Source organism: Phasianus colchicus, chromosome Z (genome assembly GCF_987193195.1).
Source record: "Phasianus colchicus chromosome Z, bPhaCol1.hap1.1, whole genome shotgun sequence".
NCBI classification, from domain to species: Eukaryota; Metazoa; Chordata; class Aves; order Galliformes; family Phasianidae; genus Phasianus; species Phasianus colchicus.
This window is the reverse complement of record NC_143476.1, coordinates 56,768,860-56,796,278: the sequence shown is the minus strand read 5'-3', so window position 1 is coordinate 56,796,278 and position 27,419 is coordinate 56,768,860. Positions and strand designations below refer to the sequence as shown.

General features: G+C 39.4%; 1 protein-coding gene across 4 annotated transcripts in view; it reads right to left on the bottom strand.

Moving 5' to 3' along the window:
* Positions 1-27,419, bottom strand: part of TRPM3 (transient receptor potential cation channel subfamily M member 3) — a 382,389-nt gene that overhangs the window by 28,510 nt on the left and 326,460 nt on the right. For 2 of the 4 annotated variants that reach the window (XM_090130625.1, XM_090130626.1), the window contains exons 13-21: positions 23,691-23,831; positions 22,302-22,331; positions 19,857-20,146; positions 18,892-19,120; positions 16,282-16,449; positions 15,324-15,449; positions 9,370-9,510; positions 4,338-4,466; positions 1,122-1,373 (exon numbers count right to left, since the gene is read on the bottom strand). In XM_090130625.1, the coding sequence (XP_089986751.1) occupies positions 1,122-1,373; positions 4,338-4,466; positions 9,370-9,510; positions 15,324-15,449; positions 16,282-16,449; positions 18,892-19,120; positions 19,857-20,146; positions 22,302-22,331; positions 23,691-23,831 (1,506 nt within the window). The remainder of the gene's footprint in view (positions 1-1,121; positions 1,374-4,337; positions 4,467-9,369; positions 9,511-15,323; positions 15,450-16,281; positions 16,450-18,891; positions 19,121-19,856; positions 20,147-22,301; positions 22,332-23,690; positions 23,832-27,419) is intronic. The other 2 variants (XM_090130627.1, XM_090130628.1) reach the window with 1 other exon arrangement.

Sequence of the window (27,419 nt, the reverse complement as noted above, 5' to 3'; positions counted from 1 at the left end):
TCCTCCATGCAGAAAAAATGGTACCCGTGACATACACTGACACATGCCACACATTTATGGAGACCAAACAGTGGCTTCTGGCACAATGAGGCAGTGGATGGTTTCAGCAGTGGCAGCAATGGCAGTGACAATGTCATCTTTAGGAGTGTGGCATGCAGGTTTTGTTTGCCACTGGCAAAAATGCATAGCTAATGGTGATGACTATGTTGTGAAATAGTGCTTTGTGGCTGAGAATCTGGTCTAACAAACAGTGCTATTGTGCTCTTTGTATCTGTTGTAGTTTCCATGGAAATAAAGAGGCATTACTTTTGGAGTGACCTGTGTATATTAGCTATACGTGCAGATTCTCAAATGCCAGGGGCCTGTACATGTGCTTCTGTGTGGGCTCAGACATTTTAACTCTGATGAGCAAAACTGTTTTATTGCAACATTACTACTGAAATATATATATATATATAAATAAAGTAAAAATGTATATATCCAGCGTCAAATATTGTTTGATTTCCTTTACATGAGCTTACTATTATGTAAATTATTAATATTCCTGCCACACTATGTAGAGGTGATATGGCCAGGGGACAGAGGCTGTAGTTAGGCACATGGATTTCTCACCTCTCAGGGATACACGTGAACAGGCAGAGTGCAAGAACATGTGGATATGGAACAAAATGTAGAAAGGTCAGTCTTAATCATAACTATTATAATTCTAAACATACTACACCCACAACAGCACAATTTCTTTGAGAATCTCGAAGTGCAGAATCGTTTTTTTTTTAACCTTAACAAAGTTAAGAATTTGCAACAAATTTACAATTACTTAAGAGTTTGTACCCTTTGGATTTACTGCAAATGAGGTGCTAAGATGTAGGATGGCTTTGGTATTCAAGAGAGATCGGACAGAAAGATAAGCAATACATCATCAAATACAAGAAGTGTCTAATTGCCAGTTCTGAGGGATCTGTGCGGATGACTTGAATCAAGAAAGGACCTGATTTTTAGTTTACATGGAAATACTGATCTTAAAAAAAAAAAAAAAAAAAGCAATTTCACTGACAAATCCAAAGACACTGAGTCAAGAACATTTTTGCAAAAAATAGAAGCCATAAACCAAATTTTCTTACCATTTTTCCAATCATCATAACATATGGTCCCAAATACTTGTTTACTCCGAAGATGTCTAGTAACCGTATGTACCAGTAAATGATGTTCACACAGTATATCACCCGGCCATCGCTCCGAAGTGGCAGATCTTGCAAACGGAGGACCATCCCAACAGAGAACAGGAGGATAGCTATGAGATCTGTGACATTCCAGTACTCCTGCAGCCAAACTTTAACTTTCTGTAACAATTTTCCAGGCTCTGACATCAATATCTGAAGGACAGAGGACATGGAGAGGAGCCAGCTGAGTTGTCTTAATTTAAGCCTGTGTAAAGCTATAGTAAACAGATCAGTGCTACATAAGCCAAAATCAAAGCTGATAGCCTCCTAACACATAAATACCTCGTACAGTCTTTGATTTTTTTTGTGAAAGCTTGAACATGAAACTCAAGTATAGTATAACCCTGCAACTATATACACAACATGTAATTTTTTTTTAATAAAAGGAAGAAAACTTCAGTTCCTCTGACATCCCCACAAAATAAGAAAAAATTTAGGTTTGACTTTCTATTTTTCAGATTGATCTTAGTTACTATTGGAATAGGGGAAAAACATAGAAAGGTACTTAAACAATAAATTCACTGTTAAAAAGATTTAGATTTAAAGAAAACTACTAGAATGCCCATGAAACTACCAAGAAATAATTTATGACCATAAAGATCTTGATTTTGCATTAAATTCAGTAAAGATTAGCTCCTATTTGGATCAGTTTTTGAAAATTCATTTCCACAGCTGAGAACATAATTCATAAAAATAATTAATCTTACCTTATGAATTTATCATCACTCTATTTGCAAGATCATTTGGGAGAGCTGATTGTTCCCCTGAATTACTGTTGAAACTATTCCTAAAATGATTTCTATGAATAATTCCTAGCTTTCAGTTAGTTAACAAGCTGTTTGTTTTCATTTTCTATATTTAGCCCAAGAACGTTTGAGCAGACTCATACAGTTCCTTGAAGAGAGGAATGCCATTCTTACAATTTTCTTACAGTTCATTTTCAGAATGAATTTCAGGCTCATTTTCCACGAACATCTGGTTAGGAATCCATTCCCACAAAAGTTCGTGATAAACTTTTGTGGAAAGGAGAATTTGGGGTGAATATAAATGGGGTGAATTGGGATGAGATATAAATGGCACACACGATTCCTGCCAGCAGCCTGCCACCTATGGAGCCAGGGGTGCCTTGATTCCATCAGTGCTGCGGAGCCCTCATGTGGCTGCCGCCTCTCTCTTCCGTTATCTTTTACAGATACACAATTAATGTATTTTCCTCTGCTCCATTTGTTTATAAAGTAGAATTTGCCACGTGGTGTCTGAAACCTACCTTTGGAGTCTAAGTGGCTGCTGCAGGAGCATTTCTCCTCTAGTCCTCAAAAACATTTGCTGCAGACTGGGCACACGTAGATGGCAACAAATTCAGCCCAAGGGTACAAATGTGCTGTTTCAGTTGAGGTCAGCAGGACTCGCACCCACTCACATCAGGCTGAATTTGGCCTCTGGTGCCATTGTGGAATAAATGCACATTTGGCCAAGTGGAAGTGGCACAGCTGTAGCTGCGGTTGGAAAGAGAATGAGGAGCAGGGGACGACAGAGCACTATCACTCTGCTGGCAGATCGAGTGCCATGTTTAAATGCTCCTTCTGCTCTACATGCCTGTTCAGCATCTTTAGGGAGATGCATTCTATTTCTTGACATAATTAGCAAGAAATTTCAAAATTAAAAGGGGGAAAACCTATTAGAAATGTGCTGCAATATTCAGCATGGATATAATTTTTCCCCCAGTTAAAGCTATTCTTATTGCAGGCCTTTGCATGAGATACTTGGGCAGATAGAATAACTGTGAATTTTGAGTGAACTCTGGATGCAGACTTCTTGGTTGGCATATCCCCATGTCTTTGTGCCTATTCCATAGTACTGTATCTCCCTTCCCTTTCCCTAAAACATACTTCAGCTCCTTGACAACTTTTCAAGGATACTGGCCAAGCTTTTAAGATATATCAAATCTCCATGCCATATTTGTGAATGCCATTTAACACTCATCATGCAGAAATCTGAATAGAGAAATTCAATGGAAGAAAAGTTTTTAAACAGAGAAGAAAGGCACTCTCAATTTTTAAATGGAAGAAAGTTGTCAGAGCTATTGAAAACACCTGAAGGACAATGTGATCACTGGTCACAGCGAACACAGATTTGTGAGGGGAAGGTTCTGATTAACTATTTTAATTTCCTTTTATGACAAGGTCACCCATCGAGTTGACAAAGGGAAGCCAGTTAATGTTATCTTTAGGATTTCAGCGAAGGTTTTAATACTGTTTCTCAGTATCCTCCTGAATAAAACATCCAGGATACAGCTAGAGAAAAGCATAATGCTATGGGTGAGAAAATGGCTGATGGGTCAGGCCCAAGGGGTTATGGTAAATGGGGTTACATCAAGCTGGCAGATGGTCAATAGTGGGGCTCCCTAGGGCTTCATTTTAATGCTGGTTCTCTTTACTGCCTTCAAAAATGACTTGAATCTAGGACTAGAAGGTGTTTCAAGCAAGTTTGCTGATGAAACTAAATTGGGAGGAGCTCTTGACTCCATCAAGGATAAAGAGGCCTTGCAAAGACATCTGGATAGACTAGAGAGCTGGGCAATTACCAACCACATGAAGTTTAGTAAGAGCAAGTACCAGATTCTGCACTAGGAAGGGGCAATATACATACAGACTGGAGATGAGACACTGGGAGTCTTGGTTGACAGCAAGTTTAATATGAGCCAGCAGTGTGCACAGGCAGCCAGGAAGGCCAACTATATCCTGGGGGGCATCAAGCATAGCACTGCCAGGTATTTGAGGGAAGGGGCTGTCCCATTCTGCAGTGCACTGGTGGATCCTCATCTGGAGTACTGTGTGCAGTTTTGGCACCATAGCACAAAATGGACATAATATTATTAAAGAGTGTCCAAAGGAGGGCTACAAAGATGGTGAGGGGTTGAAAGATGATGTATGAGGAGTGGCTGATGTCCCCTGGTTTGTTCAGCCCAGAGCAGGGCAAGCTAAGGGGAGGTCTCATGACAGCCTTCATCTCCTCACAGGAAGTGGAGGGGTAGCTCTGCTCTCTGGTGATGTGATAAGAGGCAAAGGCATGGAGCTGCTTCAGAGGAGCTGTCTTATGTAGTTGGGGTGACTTTACCTCTCTCATCTTCTCTATTCCCAGAGTGAAAATGTACGAGATGACAATCCATTCCTGTGTGGATGGCCAGCGATCCATCTTCACTAACACTATATAATTGAACAGCATTAAGTAGCCTATGTATGCCAGCTGTAAAGAAACAGAATGAAATGAATATCAATTGTCATCACATTTATACAAGCAAGCCAGTTCCTCTTTTGTGATTTGACATTCCTAATTCCAGTGTACTATAAACAGACAAAAGAGGAATGAGAGAGTTTGTCCAAAAAAGGTTTGTCCAAAAAAGCACATATTAACACATACAGTGTGCAATCTGCAAAGTACACGCACAAATATTCTCTTCTCTGACTACATCCATCTGTCCAACAAAACTGTATTAATGCAGTCTCCTCAGATTGTCCCATAATAACAGTCCTGTCACATACCATGGTGCCAAATACCAAACACTAATTTACTAAGTAATGCATGCAAATATTTCTTCCTCATTTACTTTCTAACACTCATTACTCCTCTAGCACACCTTCTCTGTGCTTCTTCTCTTTATTTGTTTAACTTGGGCTCACTGCATTTCACACGCTTTCTGCACAATCCTTGCCTGGCACCCAGAAAATTCTATATATTAATACACACATCCTCAACCAGTGTATTGCTGCCTTAATTTCCACTATGATTCCTCCCCAAATACTGCTATTTCTAAACATACTGATGCAGCAAGTAGCCACACACAATCATGCATTTATTTGCCTTATATTTTCTGCAAGGTTTTGAGTACAACGGTGTTTTTTTTTTTTTCTTCTTCTCTGATACATCTACCTTCTGGCCTAATCTTTCATCCAATTGTAAACACAAATGAAGACTCTGGTTTCTTTGTCCATTCTGAATATAGTCAGAAAAAGATAAGATGAGCAAACTGCATCATCAAAATCACAAAACTCACAGAAGCCCAGGTGTCACGCTGGAATGTGGGCTATAGCAATTCTGAGTTTCCGTAGCTGGGCTCTGTGGTGGCCTGAATCCAACTTCCTATCTACTTTGCCCTACAAGAGCATGTATCTAAAGCCAAATTTAAATCAGAGAAAAGATGATTCAGTTCCATACATGAAACTTTTTATAACTGCTCTTGCAGAAAACTTACTGCACACAACTGTATTTCAATATAGTTCTTTCTCGATTGCACATTACTCACAACTATTAAGTGTTCAGTATCAGACTTCAGATGAAACAGCCATAGAAAGGCTTGGGACTTTTAGGGTAGGACTATTTAAGTGGTCAGCATCTTATAGAATAGGATTAATAGTCTTCTTGTGTTGGCTTATGCTTTGTGTAAAAGTCACAGGATTCTTGCTTTCCTTTCAGTTGCTGGACTGAAGGATACATGGGAGAATTCTTTGTGTTGACCACCAGTATCTGCACAGATAGGGAAGCCAACTGAATCATGGCTTCTCATCCACATAAAACAGAGCAGGGAAGTGATCACACTGGTCCTTCTGTTTGTGAGTGATGATAGATCGCAGCTCTGGATAATCTGGAACTACCTTGGTCTTCCCTTACCACTCCTGAAGGAAACTGAGAGCAATACTGATTTAGGTCAATATCTAGCTATCAGATGAGTCAGCAGGAACTCAATTTGGGTGGACAGAACATGCCTCACTAGCTGAAACAACACCTACTACACTGAAAAAAACCACACTAAAAAACAAGCAAACAAAAAAAGACAGCGTCACACAGCATACCTCTTAAAACATATTTATTAGATCTGATTGATAACCACTTCACAGCAATCTTATTAATTTGGTCTGACTCAGCAGCCTTTGCTGAGCATTTGTAGTTAAAAGAATCAGGACTGACAGAAACCATAGGAAACTCAGTTAAGCAGGAGCTTTTCATTTTTATTGCGTTTCATGTGAGCTTTTGTTGTGACTGTTTTTTTTTTTGTCAATTCATATTTACTGAAAATTATTGAAAATTTTTGCTTGATAAAACAATTATATTTTGATTTAAGAATGAAGTTATGCTAGAATCACATCATTTTCACCCCAAAAAACCAGTCCTTCCAACAAGGGTGACATCCTCCCTATCCTTCTCTAAACCTGTAAATTCAGCCTTCCATAAGCATGTTCCAATCTCACACTGCTGTCAAACCTCATTGCAGATGATACTAGTTCTCAAGATTTTTTGAAAGTGCTACTATACAAATGGCTGAACCCCCTTTATCTTGCTTTTACGTAAAGCTTGGGGTTGCCATCTTCACCCTTGAAGCTAGTACATGAAGAAACTAAGCAGAAGAATTCTTGTTAAAAAGTTTCAAGGACGTATTCCTCCCTACCTTCCTGTGGATACTGTCGTATTGTGTATACTTGAGTACATATTACAATAAAGGACAAACCTGTATATTGCAAGAGAGTTCTTCAAGAATGAGACTACCCTCCACTTTTCTCACTGACTGCAATAATTAAATAATCAAAAAGTGAAGTGGTCCTAAGATGAAAAAATTGGGACAGAGCTGTTCTGATGCTTAGAAGTTGACTTTTACTAGGTGTTCAATGCCTCTTTTAACTTCTCAAGGAGGTAGAAATGCGTCCTCTTAGATCATGCTAGCATTTCAATCTAGAGCTTATATTTAAATGGGGAGAGTCTTCATCTTCTTCTCGGGCAGTCTGTGGGATGAAACCTGTGAATCAAGCCTTTCAATGCAACAGTTACAAAAGAGAATAGAGTTGTTGGCTTTTGAAACTATTGCATGACAGAGAGAAAGACGAAAAGCTGTTTATAAATTTTCTTACTTAGCACTTACAAAATATTTCTTACTCAAAATCCCCCACAATTAAACCACTCTAGTGTATTTTAAGAGTGAAGGTGGATATCGAGACATATAGAATAATAGTGGATAGGTAGATGTAGAATAATCAAACGATTTTAAATGACATGCAAAAAAAGTATAGTCACACCTTCCATTTTAGGCTGTGAGATGTAAGATTTTGAGGACTGCTTTTGAAATCTAGGATTAACATTTCTGTCTATGTGCTTGTGAAAAGGGAGTTAGGCTGTGCAACTTTAAAGCTCATTTGAGTTATTTTCCTTTTGCTTTTCAATATAGCCAACTGGTCAAGAACTACAACCAGAATGCACTTTAATTTGCTCTTGAAACACAGGACAGACAAGATCCACCTTTAATAAGTGACCTTGAATGAGATCTGCCTCAGGACATAAAACTGTAGAAACAGGTCTAAATGGAAACACAATATTGATCTCTTTCTCCTGTTTCAGAATTGAAATAACAGGGAAAGCCAGGATGCTTCTTTCTGTTTACAGATTTTTCTGGTTATGCATAATACATATTGCAATTGATAATGAGAGTAAGCTGCTGATGAGCAGTTTCTAGATTCATTGTGCTGATTAACCTTCAGTGGCTACAGTTCAGTATGTAGTAACTCCAATTGCCAAACTGGGACTATTTGCTAGAATAAGCAGTATGCCACAGTTTGATCTCTGTAGATGTGAGTTGCTCCTGCTGTCTGTAGACATATTGTTTGGATTTCAGTAATGCATTTTTTCTTTTAAGTCATCTTCAGAAGGAGGGAGAGAAATGCATTCTTTGTGATTTGCTGTGCATTCAGCAGAATGATTGAAAATTTAACTGGGAAGGACCACAAGAAATCAACTACCCGATTCCAGACTGCCAAGGTGGAATTAATTGCAATGTGCCATATTGGACATATGTTTTGATAAGATAGACTTAGAAATTACTAACAATGGAAAATCTACTGTTTCCTTACACAATTTATAACAATATGTCTCAGAACAGTTAAAAGCTGTTTCCTAACATTTTACCAACAACTGTCTTGCTGCAGCCCTATTCAAGAAGGATTCCATTCCTCTTTTCAGCAACACCCAGGTATTTGAAGGCAGAACTTCTGCAGTCATTTTTTCCTAAAGAAAATAACCTCACTTCCTTAAGTCCTTCCCCTTAAGTTGTATTTTACAGACCTTTGGATAAATTTTTTATTTTCTTTTTTGTTAGTGGCCTTCAAACCAGTCCACATCTGTCACATGATGCATAAAGTGAAATGGTTTACAGTACTCTAAATAAGTAGATTGAAAAGATTCATTTCTGTGTGTTTTACTTTTTAATTTCATCCTTCTATAACATAGAACATAATACAGTGCCATCTGCAAAATTTCATAACTGAAGTTTTGAGTGAAAATATCAGAAAGCACCTGATGTAGGAGAGACCCTAATGGAATCCTTTCCAATCCTTGATTCCAGCTTGATAGCGAGCAACTGATACATACTCCTGATGACCAATCAACAAAAGGCTTTGTATCATGTAATAACTTCAATATGGCAATGATAAATTTACTTATGAGATTACCTTGAAAAGTTTTTGACAATTTCTTGCTATAGTCAAAATATATTACCTTAGGTTTTTTTTTTTTTTTTTTTTTTTTCCTATATCATGTGCATTGTCTGCTTCTTTACAATACAGGGCTATTGGTCTGGTTAGACATAATTTAATGTATACTGACTGCTATTCATACCATTGTTACCTTACGGCTACTTACAGCAACACTTTAATTATAGAGAGACATTTGCAGACTAGTAAAACAACAAAGCAAAAATGTCCCAAGGAAAGATATGCTCTGCTGGTTTCTTATTTTCATCCATCATTATCTTATTTGATACCCTGATTAAAATCAGCCTCCTGCTGGGCTTATTATTGGGTATTCTCCTATTTGGAATTCCTTGGGAGCACTGACTTCAGCAAACTACTTGTACTTGAAGAATAACCTGGAGTTAATCATTAAGTTCATGAATGAACATTTAAAATTCCTAGGTTAGCAAGTGCTAGATGACCGCAAAAGATTAAGCTCTTTATGGATAAATCATCCAGTGCAGACAGATGAAGACTCTCAAAGAAATACACAGTATGATCTTAATCCAGTGTCAGTACTTGTCCCTTCAGCCCAATCACAGAATCATAGAATCACAGAAACACCAAGGAGCAGCAGTATAACAAAAAAGATATCTTACTGTGTAAAACCAAAATTTAACGATGGGAGCATTGTAGAACTCATAAATCTTTCTTCCAACAGGAATCAGTCTGTGCCTGCTCTGTACTTCCTCTTCTTCTTTCTTTCTTGAGGATTCTCCATTCCCTCGTCCCAGCATTGCCTACAAAAATGGACACCCTTATGTTTCCTTATTTCTAAAGGACAAATTAAGCTATTTTAAAAAGAAAAAATTAAAAAGGAAACTTTTCAAAACTTGTCTGATTTCTTATCTTTAGACAAAATCAGATGGCCATCGCTTTGTGCAAAATGTTTTGTTCTCAGATTATCTTTTATGGAGGCAAGCTGCTGTTTAGTTCCTTCTAAACTGCAACAGTAACACTTCAGCAGTAGCGAACTCCTTGACTGGCGAACAAAAAATGAGATGTGGATAACATTTCTCCTTTTGTCTGAATAGATAGAAAGATTTTTTACCTGACAAATGTGTCTTATGTACAATAAACAAATGCACACAGAAAACAGATAAGTTTTGTTTTTAAACAAAGAAAAGTTCAGAAGGTTGATACTGAAAGGGAACAGGAGGAAACATGAATTAGTATTTGCTGGACTGGGAACAATGAAGCTACGGACTGTTTTTATGTTGATCATAGGATCCATTGCAAGCCATGATCCCACGAGCCATGAACTTCACATGGATGTAGAGGACTGACCAGTTGATTTCAGGGCTTTAGCTCAAAAGATCATTCTACATCACCACAGCTTCTTCTATAATGAAGTTCCAGCATGATTGTGAACTACCTCTGGTTGGCTTGACTTCACTGTAACCACTGAACTTCAGACTTACTGAAGATCTACAGGGAGCTATGGACTCTGTGTTCACTCTTAAAGTCTTGTCCAGCTTCAGAGAGAAGTGGAAGGAGTGACTAAACTTCATGCACTTTGAAGTTAATGCTAATGAAAGGTATCACTTTGTGTTTAGAGTACAGATTGATCTATTAAGTATTCTTAAAAGCAAATCTTTCGTGAACAGTATTGTATAGTGGATTTTAGGTCACTGTGCCCTGAGCAAGTTCTTACAACTTAGTTTATGGCAGTAGCTATAGATTGCAGCACTTCGGCACATGAAAGCAACTGCTTGAATCGAGAGGCAACCATCCTAAGCACACAGGGTTTGCACCATGATGCTTTTATTGAAATGCTTTTCTAATGCTTTTCTACAAGTAGAACAAATCATTTTTTGTACATTTATGTTAAATTAAGTAAATGTTCAACCTCGCTAAAGGTATGAGCGTTCTCATCACAACTTAAAAATGTGGAAAATTAAGTCACTGAAAAAAGCAGCGAGATGCCAGACAGGCTATCTTTCAATGAAAAGGTTCTTCTTTTATCTTACTCTGTGTTCTCAGATTCAACAGGATATTCAGTGTATTCTTATGCAACTAATCAACTTCAGTTGAGCCATTTCATCTGGTTCTAGTAGCCTGCAATTCTCAATTCTCACATTTTTAAAAGTAAGAAATGTAAGAATCATGCTCTTTCTCTCTCTTTTTTTTTTTTTTTTTTTCCCCCCTCTTTCTTTCTCTCTCTCTCTTTTATTGTTTTTCTTTTCCCTTCTAGGTCTCATGAGGAGCAATTCGTACAAGTCTTTGGTCCCACAAAAGAGCAAGTTGTAATGAATAAACTGATGAACTTTTTTGTCTTTCACTGTAGGTATTTGTAACATTACTGGGACTATGTGTGATCCTAGATACCTGCTCGCTATTATTTCTATTTCATTCAAATATGCAATTAGTTTTCCTCACTGTTGTTATTACTTTCCACATGGTCTCTTACATACTTGAATTTGACCACCCACCTACGTTGCCGTCCAAGCTTGTAATAAAATAGAATGAAAATTCATGACACAAGTGTGTAATACTAAAACTAACATATTTTAATTAATTTATCCATTTAATTTACCTTTTCATGCCTGCAGATTCCTAAGCTTATCCCCATAAATGTAAATAAAACAAAGCATATTCAAAAATCAATGAAACTTCCTGATGATTCTCATGGAGCACTTTAAAACCCTTTAAAGTCCATCGATATTTTTCTAAGAAAGGAGAAAGATGTATCTACTTAGTAGAGAGAAGGAAAGTACTCATTAGGTAAGCAGACAGTCTGCAAGAACATGAGATGTACTGTGTATAACTACAGTAACAGAAGCAATACCACCTTCACAGAAGCCCAGGTATCATTACCCAAAATCTACAAAATCAAACTGATTTCCCACTCTACAACAAGGATTGTTTTTTTTGGGGGGTGGGGGGGAAAGTGCAGTAGAATACAAATGTTTTGAAAATATTCTATCCCTAAGAAAACAATTTCCTTGCTTCTCTCTACCTCCTGACTCTGTTTTAGAGAAAACTGCCATCTGGTGCTTCAGATATTTCTGCAGCTTTTTCCAAGGCTTTGCCTCTGCTGTCCTCTGGTGCCCAAGAATTTTGCACAAGAGTGAAAATAAATGCTGGCAGCTTAAACAAATGAGCAGTGCCATGCTTTAGTAAAGGGGATTGTTTTACAGTTCCAAACCTTAACAACTATATATATTTACTAATTCTGATAGACCCTCAGTTCTCACTGAAATGAATGAGTTGTGTGTGATTTTAGGATAATGCTCCGTCAGTACATGGATTTATGCACATGGATGCTGATTTCTTGTTTGTTACTGCTTTCTTGTTAATAAATGATGCTCTCATTTTATCTCATTATGTTTTTGAATTAACAGTGTACTGCACTGTACTAACCTCTCCCCTCCTCCATGCTACAGATGGGGAATTGCTCTGAGATGGCCAGGGATTAGATTTGACCTAATGTCTCCGACTGTTAATTATATCACAGTATTAACAATTTGAAAATCCTCCCCAATTAGAGACACACAGAAATAATTTAAGTCACCATGTTAACAGAATAGCTGCAATGCCAAATGTGAACAAATGTGTTTCCACTCGGAGGAGAAAGCAAGAGGGTGGGAATAACTGAAGACACTGCTCTGCGTGGGTGGCATCTCTTTCTCTAATACACAATTTTGTTCATGATTCAGTATGAGTCATGCAAGGTAAGCCTGACAGCAGTGTAACAGTAAATTACTGTACAACTGCATCACTGTAGCCTGAGGGGGTTGATGCCTGCGTAGTTTTTACATGGAGATTTTCTAATCAGGATGCTAGTGGGTTTGTTGTTGTTTCCTCCCCTCTTTCTCCCTTTTGTTTCATTTAGTTTAGGATTGATCACTGACAGAGAACCAGGGCAGTTTTGGATTCTGCATTTTTTGCATTAACCTATGTTAATGATCTAGTGATAATTTAATCTTCTTTTATAATTAAATAATGGGAGTTTTAGTCCAGCTGTTATGACCACAAGCTCTTCACAGTTTATCCTTAGTGAAATGCACATGCTGCACATAGATTTAACATGTACTCACAAAGAACTGGTGTGGAAATGGTACACAGCTGGGTGGATATACCACCAACCTCTCCCTGCACAACCCCTTGTACCCTGTGGTGTGCAGCCAAATGCTGCCTCCATGCTAATTGCTCCAGAGCAATCATTCTCTGCATTGAACTACTGGCAGGAAAAAGTGTTTAGTGCCCTTGAGTTATAGGATTTTCACCTGCTCAGTGGTTCTTTAAGATGAATAGGAAGAAGAGAGAAAGCACCAGGAGCTCAATCTGTGACTGCTGACCACAGCAAAAGATGGAGAGTGCTGGAGCAGTTGCATGGCAGAGGCACGTAAAGCTTCTGAGCTTAATGAGGAGGAAATTCGTTGTTATGGAGAGGGCCAGTGCTGGCTCTTCTGCTGCATGAGCCCCAGCACCTTGCACTGCTGTTTTTCATATGGGCTGCAGGGGTGCCTCACTTCTTGCATGTGAGATGCTACAAGAATCACTGTACCCTGATGGGTGGGCGAGTTGGAGGTGGGCCTGACTGCACTATGCACTGGTGTTCAGCTGTTCCTGGGGTAAGAACCACAGTTTTACTGATTAGATATTTATTTAGTTCTCACTGTGGAGAAAAATCTAAGCATACATACTATGGATAAGATACATGTATGCCCAGAGGCCAACATAACCAGCTTTCCTGTTGATAGTCCTGACTGGAGACTACAAGTGCTCATGGAAATCCAAATCTTCTATTCTCTGTGGAAAATTAGAACAAAGCAGCAAATGAAATATCTTCTAAAGGATTTTGATAAGTTATTCTGTATTGTGAAGTAACACCATTTACTGAGAAAATACTATAAGGGAACAACTAGGCCAAATAAGGATTGTGATGCTTCTAGTTACTGCTTCCAGAAACAATGTCATTTTGGGATGTGGCTAGACCACTGCTGTTTCTGAATAGTCAAAAAGCTAGTAGCTAAATACAAAATGTCCCTGCCCTTCAGATTTTTGTGCACTTCTGCTCTTGTAGGTCTTAATATTCAGGATTAATAACCGGTAGCTCCATCCATAAATTGTGGTAAATTGCTTGGTGCCTAGGGAGTGGTGATGAGAGCAATATTTGAGATTGGTTTTGTGAGTAGCTGCTATAAGAAAAGCCTGTTGCCTAGCATCTAGGTGTTAAAGAAATGTGTGCCCAGAACTCTCAAATATCTGCTATGAAGCTAAAAGCAGGTGTGAGTAACAAGTAGTTTATAGTAAATAAACTATTCATCTTCACATAGTATAGCCAAATGTTCACCTACATATCTGAGGAGCATAAAATAAACACATACTCTGCACCCGTGTGGGGACTTACTTCATTGTTGCTGTTGTGATTGCATTATTCTGTGCAAATGAAGTGTTAAAACAGTGAAAAAAATCACCTTACCTTGTGTGTACCTCATCTACACTGCACAAATGCAGTCCAGATGAAGCAAACAAATAAAAATTTCGTAATCCCTTAAAGAATCTAACTGTTAGTCCTGAAAAAAAAAAAAAAAAATGGAGAAAAACATGCACTTTATTTGGAATGCAACTGGTCAAAATTGAATTTAGTCATCAAGCCAAAAGATCACTTATTAAAACAGATTATCTTACAGATGCTTTGCAGTAGGTGTTACAGGCGATCTTAATGGACTGAGTATTATTACCATGGCAAAAGTGGGACTTCCCAAAGGCACTTCCCAAATGGCCTTTGAGATGCCTTTTTATTACGGGATGTCAGTTGGCCAGGCAATTTGGTTAAGGTCAGGATAACTCAAGTTTTACTCCACTTTTCTTCTTATATTTAGAACATGCTCGTAGGAAAACTCTTCCTGACATAGTGCCCTAAGAGAACTAAGTATCCAACAACAAAAATACATGCAAAGGTCTCTGATTGTTTTATATACCCCTCCTCAACATAGTAATGCATAGCTGGTATTACATCAAAACCCATGTGAAGAAGTCTACGCTACAGATTATACAGGAAAAAAAAAAGAACAAACATAGGTAAGAAGTGCTTCAAAGATCTTGTTTCTTTATGTTGTGAACATCATGGCAGTACTCTTTACATTTACAGAAAAAGGTGCGTCCCCCTGAAACTTCACTAGAACGATGCAACAAATTCAAGGGAGTAGAAGGGCAGAGTCAAGGATAGGAAAGAGCAATAGGACTGAGTCAGCATATTGAAAGAGGGAGGGAGGGAAAATCTAAGATTCATCTGGCAAAGAATATACAGTTTGGTGCATCACTTCCTTGTAGCAGGATTCAGAACGTAAAAAGGGAAGACAGCATTGAAGACAAGAAACCAGGAGCTGGGTTAGCTGCAGAGAGATGGAAATGAATTCCTCCCCAAATCTCTCCCCAGTGCCAAGAAAAAAGGCAGTTTATGAAGTGCTTATTTGATTTGAATAGGCACTTCATGAGTGGATCAGAAGCCAGGTGTAGTAAATTGTAATAATAGCTAATGAGTGCAGAACAGCCCATTGTGGCTATTCTGGCTTCTGGTCCTTCCCAACAGCCAGGTTCTTGCCTGCAAACGGGTCCTGCAGGTGGGTCTTGTGGGCTGCTCCTTCAGCTTGCCTGCATATTGGGTCCTGTAGGCAGGTCCTTCTGCCTGCCTGCAGACGGGATCCTGGGGGCAGCTCCGGCTGTTTGCCTGTGGGAAATAGCCTTTTTTTTTTTTTTTTTAATTAACTAGGAAAATCCCTTCTACTCCTTTATCCTGACCTCGAAAGACTAGTTTAAAGCCTGCCAAAAGACATCACAATCAAAATTAAGTAAATCAAATCAAGTAAGGTGAGGCAGGTCTGACAACTCCTGGTAGGTATATAATTTTCACTCTTGAAAATTTTAACTCCTGATACATGTATAATTTTCAGAGCTTTATCTACCTGGTTCTCTTTGTCTTGTAAATCATTAATCTAACCTTCCTTGCAAGGTTTCTCTGAGCTACAGAAACTCTTACCAAGCGTTGAGCTGTCTAGCTACTTGTCAGTGTCTTCAGTTGATTGAAAACTGCATGTCTTAGTGTGAGAGGCATTGACTACAAATTCATGAAGAATTCTGAAAAATACCTTCATGACCCTTCTTGCCTCTTTGCACACTTGCTCACTAATTAAGTTAACTAAAAAGAATAAACAAATCTCTAGTTTCCACACGATTCTGGGTATTTCCATCTGAAAAATAAACAGTGTGCATCATTAATACCAGAGAGGCCCACTCCATTTATCATGGTTGAGTGCTGAAATCTCTTGAATATATTTCAGACAGTGCAGCAGCAAATCAAATTATGAAGATATTACATTACAAAGTGATGCTTCAACATCACCATGTGCTGCTGCAACATCAGGACACAACGATGTTTCATTTGCACCACAGAGATGGGAGAATTATGAGTGGCCACTTATCATCTGCCAAGCACATTAAATGACACCCACAGAATAGTAAACAGAGAGCAGTAAGTCTGGCGATTTGTTGTCAGCTCTTACTGTGAGTTCCATGTCCTCTTCCTCTTTTTCTTTCACTGGCTTTTCTGGTTCCTCTGGTTCCTTCTCCTGAAGATGGATCTCATTGGCCTGAGACATGTAAGGCATATCATCTTTGTTCTTGAACTCCAAGCTGAGGATTGAAGGAGGAAGTAGAATTCCTAGAATTACCTAAAGCAATAATAATAATGACAACAGTAATCATCACAGTAAACAGATTACAGTCATGATGGTTACTTAATGTCAAATGGAACAGCTCCCTCTGGACATCTGAGAAGAGGAATACACTAGTGAATGTGAGTTTCTATGGCAATAGAGTATATGTCACTTGGGGTAATGTTTTTAGATCTCTGTAGTGAAACAAAGCGTGTAACTTCTATTAACACTGATAGGAGAGCTATGGCTAACTGCCTCTTCCAAATATCTGCTTTCTCATCAGATGCGTCTTACATATCAAATGCATCTGCAAAATACTTTGTAGGGTAAGTGACAAATGGAACCATGGGTGTGTTCAGACCTCAGAACTGCAGATTTCTGCATTTTATGTAATAGAGAATGTCACTGTAAATGACATGCAAGAATTTTTTATTTCTACAGAGAGGGTTAACACATCCATGTTTAATGTATGCAGGTAGTGAAGACATAAACGTGTGGATCTGAGAAGATGAGGCACAGCCAGTGATAGCAAATGCTGTTCTACTCAGCTATGCAGTCCCCTTAGATTTGGCTTCACTAGCCTGGCAGCCCACATTATGCTTACGCTAACGTCAGCTCCTTCTTTTCAGCCTTGTCTCTCTTATGCAGAGGGAATGCAGAAGACACTATATTTCCCTTGTATGGATATATGCAATGAACAACACTTGGCATTAACTCTGTAGAAAAATTGAAGAGATATCATAACAAGAAGAAGCAGACAGTCTGTACACACAAGTACAACAACTTCTTCTGTTTATGCTGTTATCTCAGGAAAAGCAATTTTATTATATATCTCTCCCTAATTGACAGTGAAACCAGACATCAGCTTGTCAACAGGTCAATGGTGGTGACTGCATGTGCTTCTTACCAGCACACTTGCTGACTGCAGTTAGAAGAATGCAGGCCATGCCCTGCTGTGGACAAGCTGAGTGCTGGGCTACCCATTCTGCTCCTGCACCCAGCTCATTGCCAAAGAGGCTTATGGCAGAGCCAGCTCCTTGGGGGCTGCTTGCTCTGGAGATCGGGAAGGATTCAAAGAGCCTCTCCCCTTACTGATGGTGCTGCACCTCTCGGTGGGACTCCCAGGAAACAAGGCTCTTGCCTTTTGCCAGTTTCAATACGAGAAAATTGTTTGTGGGAAATAGTCTGTGATTCATGCTTGCATATTTATCTTCTTGCTGTGCTGCTTTTTGTTCATGTAGCTTGCTTTACCTTTAAACAGGCTCTGCTAATGAACTCTAGTGAAATAAAACACAGACTGCGAACTGAGTAAAGGATCCTTTTGAGGCTCTCCTGTTATGAGAAGCCAAAAGGAAGCATCTGTTAACTTTGGTTATCCACTGTGAGAGGAAGGTCTGTTTTATGGCTTCAGAGCTGAAAGCTGTAAACATGAAAGCATGCTGCAGGAAATGAGGTGCTGCTGGGACTGTACCTGCCCAGGTGGACTATTTATGAAGCTGAACATGGACCAGAGCAGCAGACCCCAAGGAGGGCACAGGGCCTGTCAGGAAAATAGTAAGGATGTCTCCAAACATGAGAATGTTTTCTGTGTGTAAGCAGAACGACATCTAAACACAGCTCCAGCGGTAGGGCAGGGAGAATCCTACTAGTCACACCCATTCATCACTGTTACTGGATTAGACCCGGAATGATAATGATGCATGCACTTAAAAGCACTCTCACCATTACCGAACAAACTGACTGAGCTATTACCACTTCTCACGCACAAATCACGTGGGAAAGAGAAGCCTTTCCCTGAAAGCTTTTCTCTATCAGAGGAAAGAGGAGGCAATTCCTGGCTTTGTGCTGACTGATGAGCACAGCATGTTGGTGAAGGTGAAAGAGGCCAGTTCAGGCTTCTTCTGGACAGAAATTCACTTCGCAGAACCCACCTTGCTCTGTTAGCAGTTTTGCGGGTGGAAGTAAAGCTTAAGCAGCTTTAGAAATTGGATTATCCTCCAGATCCCCTCGGGTAGTCCCTCTGGGTCAGTCATCAGACAGAGCAGCTGGGGACTGCAAGAACACGTGCTACTTGCTCTGGCCTCTTCTGGGGAGGGCTGCTGGATCAGCACCTTTCACTAGCAGTTAATTCACTTTCATATCCTTCTTTATTTATGTTTCAGAAGCGTGGCTAACTCCGCAGTGTACTAACCTGTCTCTGTTTTCTTTCTGGTAACTCTGACTTGGGAAGGGGTGCTAAGAAAGATAATAAAAACCTAAATAATGAACTTTGAGCTTGGTTTAGTGACAAGTTGTTTGCTGAAACGATGAACATGGGAAGAATATATTCTGGTTAATGTTGCTATGAATAAGCACCCCAAAATTACGTTCATTAAGACAGTTATTACTGATGTTCTGCAAGCCCCATCATCATCTATTAGAATTCCTCTGTTAATTCAATTTTAAAACAGTGCTGACCTTTAGGCCAGAATTTTTGCGCATCCGGAGACGACCCATCCACATGTCTGTGAGCAGCATTTGACTGCAAGTGTGAGCAATGAAGTCCCTGTGCTTAGCAGCCACTGCGAGCTGCAGGCATGTGGCGTTGCTCCAGTTCTTCAGCTCGTAGGTCAGCAGTTTCATTGCCAGTTGCTCGTCCTGTTTGTATGACTGGTCCAACAGCTCCACTGCCAATTGGCCAAAGTCCCTGCAAAAGACGGACCTCCGATCATTCCTGTTAGCTCATGCGATCTGCTGCAGAAAACACCCCTGAATAAGTGGCAGCCTCTGCAAGGGGTGCATCACCATCATGCAAATCATGATGTTGACTGCACACACATTAATGGTAGGGATATATATATAAGTGGCCCAGCTGAGCTGTGCCGAGCACCCACACCTACCAGCTGTCTGCTCCCACCTGCCTGCCCACTTCCCTGACATTTTTTGGTTGAAATCCATTGGTTATCTGCAGCCTGGAGGACTGCTTCTCTGCTATTTGTTCATGATGTTATGAAAGAGCAGTGACCAACATCTTTGTCTGAATTCTCACCATTTTCAATGTCTCAGACAGAATTCTGAGAATTCAGAATTTCCGACAGAAAATTAGTAATTCGGCTTGATCACCTAAGTATGAGCTGTTGGTTAATCACCATCTCTCTCAGTATATGATGTTCAGAACAATTTCAACAGTTGCTCTGTTTGGGATGAACAGAATACCTACTGAGGGCTCAGAGAGAACACATGCAATATAATCACTTAAGGAGTTATACTGCTAGCAACACTGCATCTTTTGCAGACAGGTTGTTTGAAAATCAATTAGACTTTCTCCGAAGAGACTGCACTTTCCCTATAATTTAAAAGTGAAAGGCAAGATCAGTAGCCTCTCACTTTGTTTATTTTATTTTTTACTTCACCTAGGAAAGTGCCCATGGAAGAAAATCTACCTTGAATTATGGTTCAGCTCTTGGGATATGTCATCCACCATGTCATTTTCTGATGCTTCATGGGCCATGGCTTTGCAGAGTTTGCAGGCCACCAGTGCTTTAGCCATAGCCTCCTCTCCATGCTGCCAAAAGAAGAGGGCCATCTTCTGGCGCTTCATAAGCACTGCCCACACCATCAGCTCGTGGAACGGAAAGGGAAAATGATTTATCTCAGGGTCATCCAAATCAATATCAACTTCTTCTTCTCTTTTCTTAGTTGTTTTCCTCCCTCGTCGTAAAGGGACATCATCCTGTGAGAATTGCAGAGAAATTTTCTTCCTCAGGGAATGAATTCAATCTATGCACACAGTAGTTTGGAGTCAGTACAAGAGATGTCAAATACACTATCTGCAGTGCAATCCCTTCAGCTTTTTTTTGGATTAAAAATTCAACACCATAAAACAATGGCTATAAGTACAGGCTCATGTACAGTAATTAAGAAGCCAATAATCCTATACCTAAACTCAGGGAAAAAGAACTTTGGACTCTGAACTGCCCTTACTTCCTGAGAACATTATGCACCATTGAACAATGCCCAGAGACACTTTGAAATAGCCACAATTAAAATAAAATTAAGCATTCACTTCAATTACAACATTATAATACATCCACCTTGATCCTCCTCTGGATAATACATATCCAAGGGATGTTCTCATCTTCTTAGAACTTCCTACTTATTCCTAGTATTTTTTCACTTTATTTGCTCAGTAGAGTCAGAATCACCTTTCAACACTCCCATTTTATATTTCTACTACGTTTACTCCTTTTTTTTCTCCAGTTCTACTTTGTTTTTACAACTAGACTTTATGCTTTTGTTTCTATCACATTTTAGATAAACTGGACCATTCAGTGGATAAAGAATTTGTTGGATGGTTGCAGACAGAGGGTTGTGGCTCTGTGCCTAGATGGAGGCTGGTCACAAGTGGGACTGAAGTCTTCAACATCTTTACCAGTGACTTAGACAGTTGGATTGAGTGTAGCCTCAGCAAATTTGATGACACCGAGCAAAGTGGTGCAGTTGATATAGCAGAAGGAAGGGATGCAATTCAGAGGAACCTTGACAAGCTTGAGAAGTGGGCTCATATGAGCCTAATAAGGTTTTAAAAGGTTCAAAAGCCTAGGGTGTTACATTGGGTAGGAGCAATCCCAGATATGTCTATCTACATGATGGCAGAAGAACTCCTTGAGAGCAGCTGTGTGAAGGACTCAGGGGTTCTGGTGGATGAAAAGCTTGATGTAAGCCAGCAGTGTGCACTTGCACTCTGACAGTCTCACTGCAGCCTGGGCTGCATCAAAAGAGGGGTGGCCAGCAGGGTGAAGGGAGTCATTATCCCCTTCTGTTCTGCCGTTGTGAGGCCCCATCTGGAGCACTGTGTCCAGGCCTGGGGCCCTCAGCACCGGAAGAATGTAGAGCTGTTTGACAGGGTCCCACAGGAGGGCCACTAAGATGATCAGAGTGCTGGAGCACCTCTCTTAAGAAAAGAATTTGGGGGAATTGTGCTTGTTTAGCTTGGAGAAGAGAAGGCTCTGGTGAGCCCTCGCTGAGGCCTTTCAGTACTTGAAGGGAGGTTTTAAGCAGGAAAGGAGAGATTTTTTAGAGTGTCCAAAAGCAATAGCACAAGGGGGAATGATTTTAAACTAAAAGAAGGGAAGATTAGGTTAGCAGGAGGAAATTCTTTACTCAGAGGTGGTGAGGCCCTGGCACAGTTGCCCAGAGGAGCTGTGGTGCCCCATCCCTGGAACTGCTCAAGGGCAGGTTGAATGGGGCCATGGGCAGCTGAGCTGGAGGGGGGGCAGCCCTGCCCATGGAAGGGGGCTGGAACTGGGTGATCTTTAAGGTCCCTTCCAACCTAAGCCACTCTATGACTATGATTTTAGGCAGTTTTTATTAAACAAGCTGACCTGTTCTGTGCCGCACCTGCAGACAGCAAAATGAAAGTCATAGTACAAAATAAACAAATAAGAAAATACTACAATCTTTGAACCATCAGATAGTTAGAACTGCCAGCAAAACTGATGAAAATTTGGCCCATGTAAAGACTTCTGTCTCATTCAACAGTCTGAAATCCTTTTTAAGCTACGTAGTGATCTGACTGAAATGTGGCACAGAATGACAGACTGTAAAAATTTGTTTAATCTTTACCAGAAAAAGATTGATCCACAAAGGGGGCAGAGCCTTCTTTTCTTTTGTCTACCAGCTAGAGTTCTTTTAAGAAATATTTCTAAATCCAAGCCTTGCATAATCAAGTTATCTGGATGAAAAACACAACCAGTGTGGCACAAATCTCCTTTACAATTGGAAAGCAGCTATGGGTGCTTTCATTACAGCATACCTAAATTATCTTTATTTAACTTAGATTTGTCAAAGAAAGAAAATACATTAAGGTTTATCACAGGTTCACCTACCTCCATTCCCAACAGTTTCAGGGCTTTTGGCTGTACAAAAAAGTTAAAAAAAAAAAAGTTATTTCTCCCAGAAGGGTGAAGAAAAATTACAACTGTGTATGTATACATATGTGCTTACATTGTAACATGTAATTATAAGATATAGGGTATATAATACACAATAAATAATATATAATGAAATACTCTCACTATAATGAAATATTATTTAATATACTCCACATATATAAATAATTTAATGTTTTTAACTCTAACTTGAATTTGACTCTATTTCACCAAAATGAACAGCAGAAAACATACATTTGGAACCTAATGTAAATTCGATCTGTCTGGGGATCTGATCTTGTAGACAGGAGACAGGAATTACTGCTAAGATCACTGTCACGAGTGAATTTCTCTGGAGTGCTTTAGTATTTTGGCCATTTCCCTTGCATGCCTTTACTGACTGTTATGAAGCTGCTCTGTGTGTTGTGCCAGTGTCTGTGAAGTCTCTACTGAAATGATTATCCTGATGGAACTTGGAAGTCTCTCCCAACAGCTACAGTTACTATCCTTACTCTCAATAGTGAAGTATGAAATTGTGAGACAAAAACAAACAACTCTCTTCTCATGTGTTTGGCTGCAAGCATTCCACAGAGCTGTTGCTCTTTATAGTGTCTTAGGATGGTATTTAGTGGTATGTGTTGCTAAAATCTGAACTGAAGCATGAAATGAAAATGTGAAGCAAAACTAGGCTAAGAACTGCAAATCTTACTGGCAACAGTTATTCACACTTTGCTTCAAGCTGAATTGGGTCAGTGGCATTACAGATGACAACAAATACCTTTGATGTTTTTGAAAGATAATAAATTTACTTTGGATTCACAGTATTGAAATCTATCAAACAAGAAAACTCCAAAAATGCAGAATGGTATTTTTGCCATGAACCCACTGTCTTGCCTGATGTCACATGCAGCCAGTAAAGCCTGTTTTGAGTTATGTATTCCTTTGCCCTCATAGCTTCAGGCCACAGTCGAGAGGATGAGTCCTAAGATAATACATGCATCTTACAAAACACAAGTTTTCTCAAGTCTAACTCTGTTAGTATCCTGTGGCATTGAACCAAAAGACTCTGAGTCTTTCAAACGCAGCATGTGGACAAAGCCAGAGGGGTGTGCCTTATGCCCTCATCTCATCAAGGCAGCAGAACACCCCAACCCATTTTTTTTTTTTTTTTGTTAAACTTGCTTGACTGCAGTGCATTGCAATGAAATAAGTAAGTAGTGGAAATCATTCTGTAGATAGAATTGTGCATGCATGTGGATTTTCTCCTAAGCATGGAACCATCCAAGAAACTACTGCAACTGCTGCAAATAGGTGCAGTCATACAAACAACAACAAATTGCTCCTTACCCTCTTAGGCCCAAATAAATTGTGGTAGAGTGTTCTGAATCGCTTTCGGGTGTAATTGCAGCGATATGCTCCTCCCATCAGGTACTCTATCACCAAACCAATATCAATCAGGCTTATTCGATAATCAGGAGGTAAATTTCCCTGTAACAAAAATAAGAAGGATCGTGGGGGAGGAAGACATAATTACTGTTAGCATTGTCAAATGCATTTTATAATGATGTTAGAATAAAATAAATTAAAATAGTTAAAAACAGGAATGTATTATTATGCTGGTTAATTAATTCACCTTAAAATAGATCCAACCGAAACCTGGATATTCTCGCTTGGAAAGAAGACATAAGTTAAATAAGAAGGTGAAGAACTTGTAGTAACAGAAGATAGCGTCAGTACACAGTACTCATATTCTTCAGCTGGGGAAACAAGGAACATGACTGCAGAACAAAAAGCATGAGGATCAGCGCACTGGAAAGGTCAGGCACAGTTGCTGAGCTCTAGTCTTGTCATACAGCACCTCTGCTGCACCATCTGTGCTCCACACCTCTTGTCCTGGCATTTCTCGTCTCTGCTGGCATCTCCTCGCCTTGCCTCCTCTGCACTGCTGAGCCACTGTGAAGTGACATCATGTAATATTGATTGTTCACAAGAAAGCAGCTCTTGCAAGTGACCTTCCCATCCTCCATATTCCAGGAAAGAAAAGATGGAGGAGAAGAGACTTGTTAACTACTCTAGAGGAATTACACATTTCTTCCGGGAATTATGTACAAATAGACTAATATCATTGCTTAAATTTCACAGTTATTACAAGGAGAGCACCTATATATATGAAAGTAAGTATGAAAATTGGAAAAAGTAAAACATCTCTAGTTAATTCCTTGGGGTTTTGGTTGAGAACAAAAGTATATGCCTAGCAGGTTTCCTAGATGAGCCCTCCTTGAAATCCCTGGATATTTTACTGAAAACTCTTCCATGTACATTAACTCTGCTACCTAATTTTCAGCATTGCCAGAGAGTTGTGTCCCATAAAGGAGAATTGTGATTGTGGTAAGGGTCATTAGCAGGATTTTGCAAAATATGTCTATCTGTTCACTCTTCAGTTTCTGTTCCTTTCTATTAAATAGAATATGAATATCCAGTGACTTTGGCACACACCTCTATTTTTGAAGGGAAAAGGAACTGTAAATATATCTATGTCCTATTGCCCTCACTCTATGAATTGCCCTGCACATAACCATCCCTCTTTTTACTGTCAAGCCTAGAAACCAGCAACACTAAAGGTATAAGTTGTCATATATACATGGCTTGCTAAGCTCTGAAAAATACCTCAGTAACAGATTGCCTCTTCCTGCATCTTGGCCCGAGTCTGCTTCTGAATCAACTGGACATTTGTGTTCTCCAGTAACAGTAGGTCTGACAAGACACCTGGCAGGTGAAGTGCTCCTGGGCTCTCTGGTGGCAGAATAAAACCCTGCCTGTTCTTCTGTTTCCCTGTAGAAACTCTGCAAGGGAAACTCTGATCCAGTTTCAGGAGAGAGCTAATGGGAAGGGACTGCCTTCAGGTAAAATTTCCCTTCTTTTCTAAGTCAGTGCCAAATTATTTGGACAACAGTTTGTAGTTCAGCAAGCAGTTCCCCATCAGCAAAGAAGCCACAACTTAGAAAACCATGAATAGGTCACAAAGATCTGCAGATCTCATTAAGGACTCTGCAGATTTACAACTCTATCCTATATGTCATTGTGCAAGAAAAGTGGCTACAAATTAAAGGTGGAAAATAGAGGTAAGTTATCCTTCTGTGAATCATGAGTGACAGCTTTGGAAAGACGAGAAAATAACTCTAGTAAAAAAATTAACTAAGTTGTTCAGTCAACACTGCAGAAGGACTACAATATTGTAATTTTTGGCTAAAGAAATTTAGCCCACTTTAACAAAATAATCACATTTTCTGTAATGATATACAGCACAGATTACAGTTAGCCTGTAGCTGTTTTTATGTGATCATCAGAAGAAGGTTAATAATTCACATGGAACAATTTTATGACAGCCTTGTCCTGTTGGAAATATCTGCGTGCCTGCCTGGCTTCTCTGCAGATTTGCTTATTAGATTCAGAGCAGAGAGGCACTAATGGAAAGCAGATGGCACCTGGCTCTGCAGAAGAGATGGAATGGATGCAAAGATTCTCCTTCCTCATCTACTTCAGCCAGGAAGAGAAAAGCTTGTTTCAGTCCCTGCAAGGCTCTGGCAGCATGCTGAAAGGCTGAGGATGCAAAGGGGAAGCAGCGCCGTGGTGCACTGGCACTGGCAGTGGGTTGGAATTCAAAGAGATGGAAGATCAAGCAAATCTAGTGGCAAAAGGTGAGCTGCCAACTCCATTTCAGTGCTGTTCCTTGGCAGCACTTCTCTCCTTTTCCTAATCTTGACCAGTGTGATGGGGCAAAGAGCACTATGGTTAGCATATGAGATTGGCTTGTTTGAACAGTCCTTGTTTCTAACCAGTTCTATGAAAATTCAAGATAAATCTAAAAATTAAACCCTGTTTGTTCGTTTTCTAAGATGTTCTCCAGTTTCCAGAATGTTTAAGGCATTCATCAGAACAAGGCACTGGCAGAAGTGGGAGTAACCAGGAGAGAGCTGTAGTTCTTCAGCTGTAAGACAATAAAACTGAATGTTTTGGTGTTATTAATTAAAAAAAAAAAAAAACCCACATGTATTATTGAGCAATTAAGAAAGCACAGTGGGCCTCAGGTTGCATCATGTGCTATAATGTGTGACTTTCTTAATACAATTGTTATGATTTCTAAGATTTCATAAAGGCATGAAAATACAGTTTTTTCACTACAGTAACTTTAATGGAAGATGTGCCTAAGCCTCCTTACAACAAACACATGGAACACCTTACCATAAAAATCTCCAAAAATCACAGCAGAAATACATGGAAGGGACTATGCATGTACCAAAATGTATGACATACTAACAAACTCTATGAATGACCCTAATAATGTGGGCAGCCTGTAAACAAACCTCAGTGGTGCAATTCCAAGTACTGCAAAGATTTGGATGGGCTAATTCTAGAACAGCTGCAGTAGTCAGGAAGGACAGAGGAGAAGGTCGGTTTAGGGGTGTGATTGGTGCCACAATTAAATGAACCTTTTAATGCTGAGATAAACTTTTTAGTGGTTATACATTATTATTTTCCTGGTGAAACTTCAAATTTAAAATATAATCGATCAATTATAATATTTTAAGTCATTTCATGTGCATTTTCATTTTTGATGGATAAAATCTCCAATTTTGCATTCTGAGGAACTTTCAAAATTCTGTATAACACTTACTAGTTTTCTGAAACTGCAGACATTCTGAGGCAACTCAAAATAAAGGACTTAGAAAAAAATGTGTCAACCCACAGTGAGAACAAGATATGTTTATTATGTGCCATTTTTGTATTAGAGAAAGAATCCATCTGTTAATTTCTGCTATTCTTTACCTAATTCAGTCAAGAAAGGAGTGGTTTTTTTTTTTTTTTTTTTTTTTTTTTTTTTTTTTTTTTTTAAAGCAACCTGTAGAGGGCAACCTCCACTTACAAAACGGATTTCAGGCATCGCCACTACTTTCTCCTTTTTCTGGGTACAGTGAAAGAAAAAAAACCGTATGCTAAATTCTGTGCCACTCGCAAATGATGTTACAAAAGCCAGGATACAAATGATGCGGGCAGATATGTAGTCATGGAACTGAG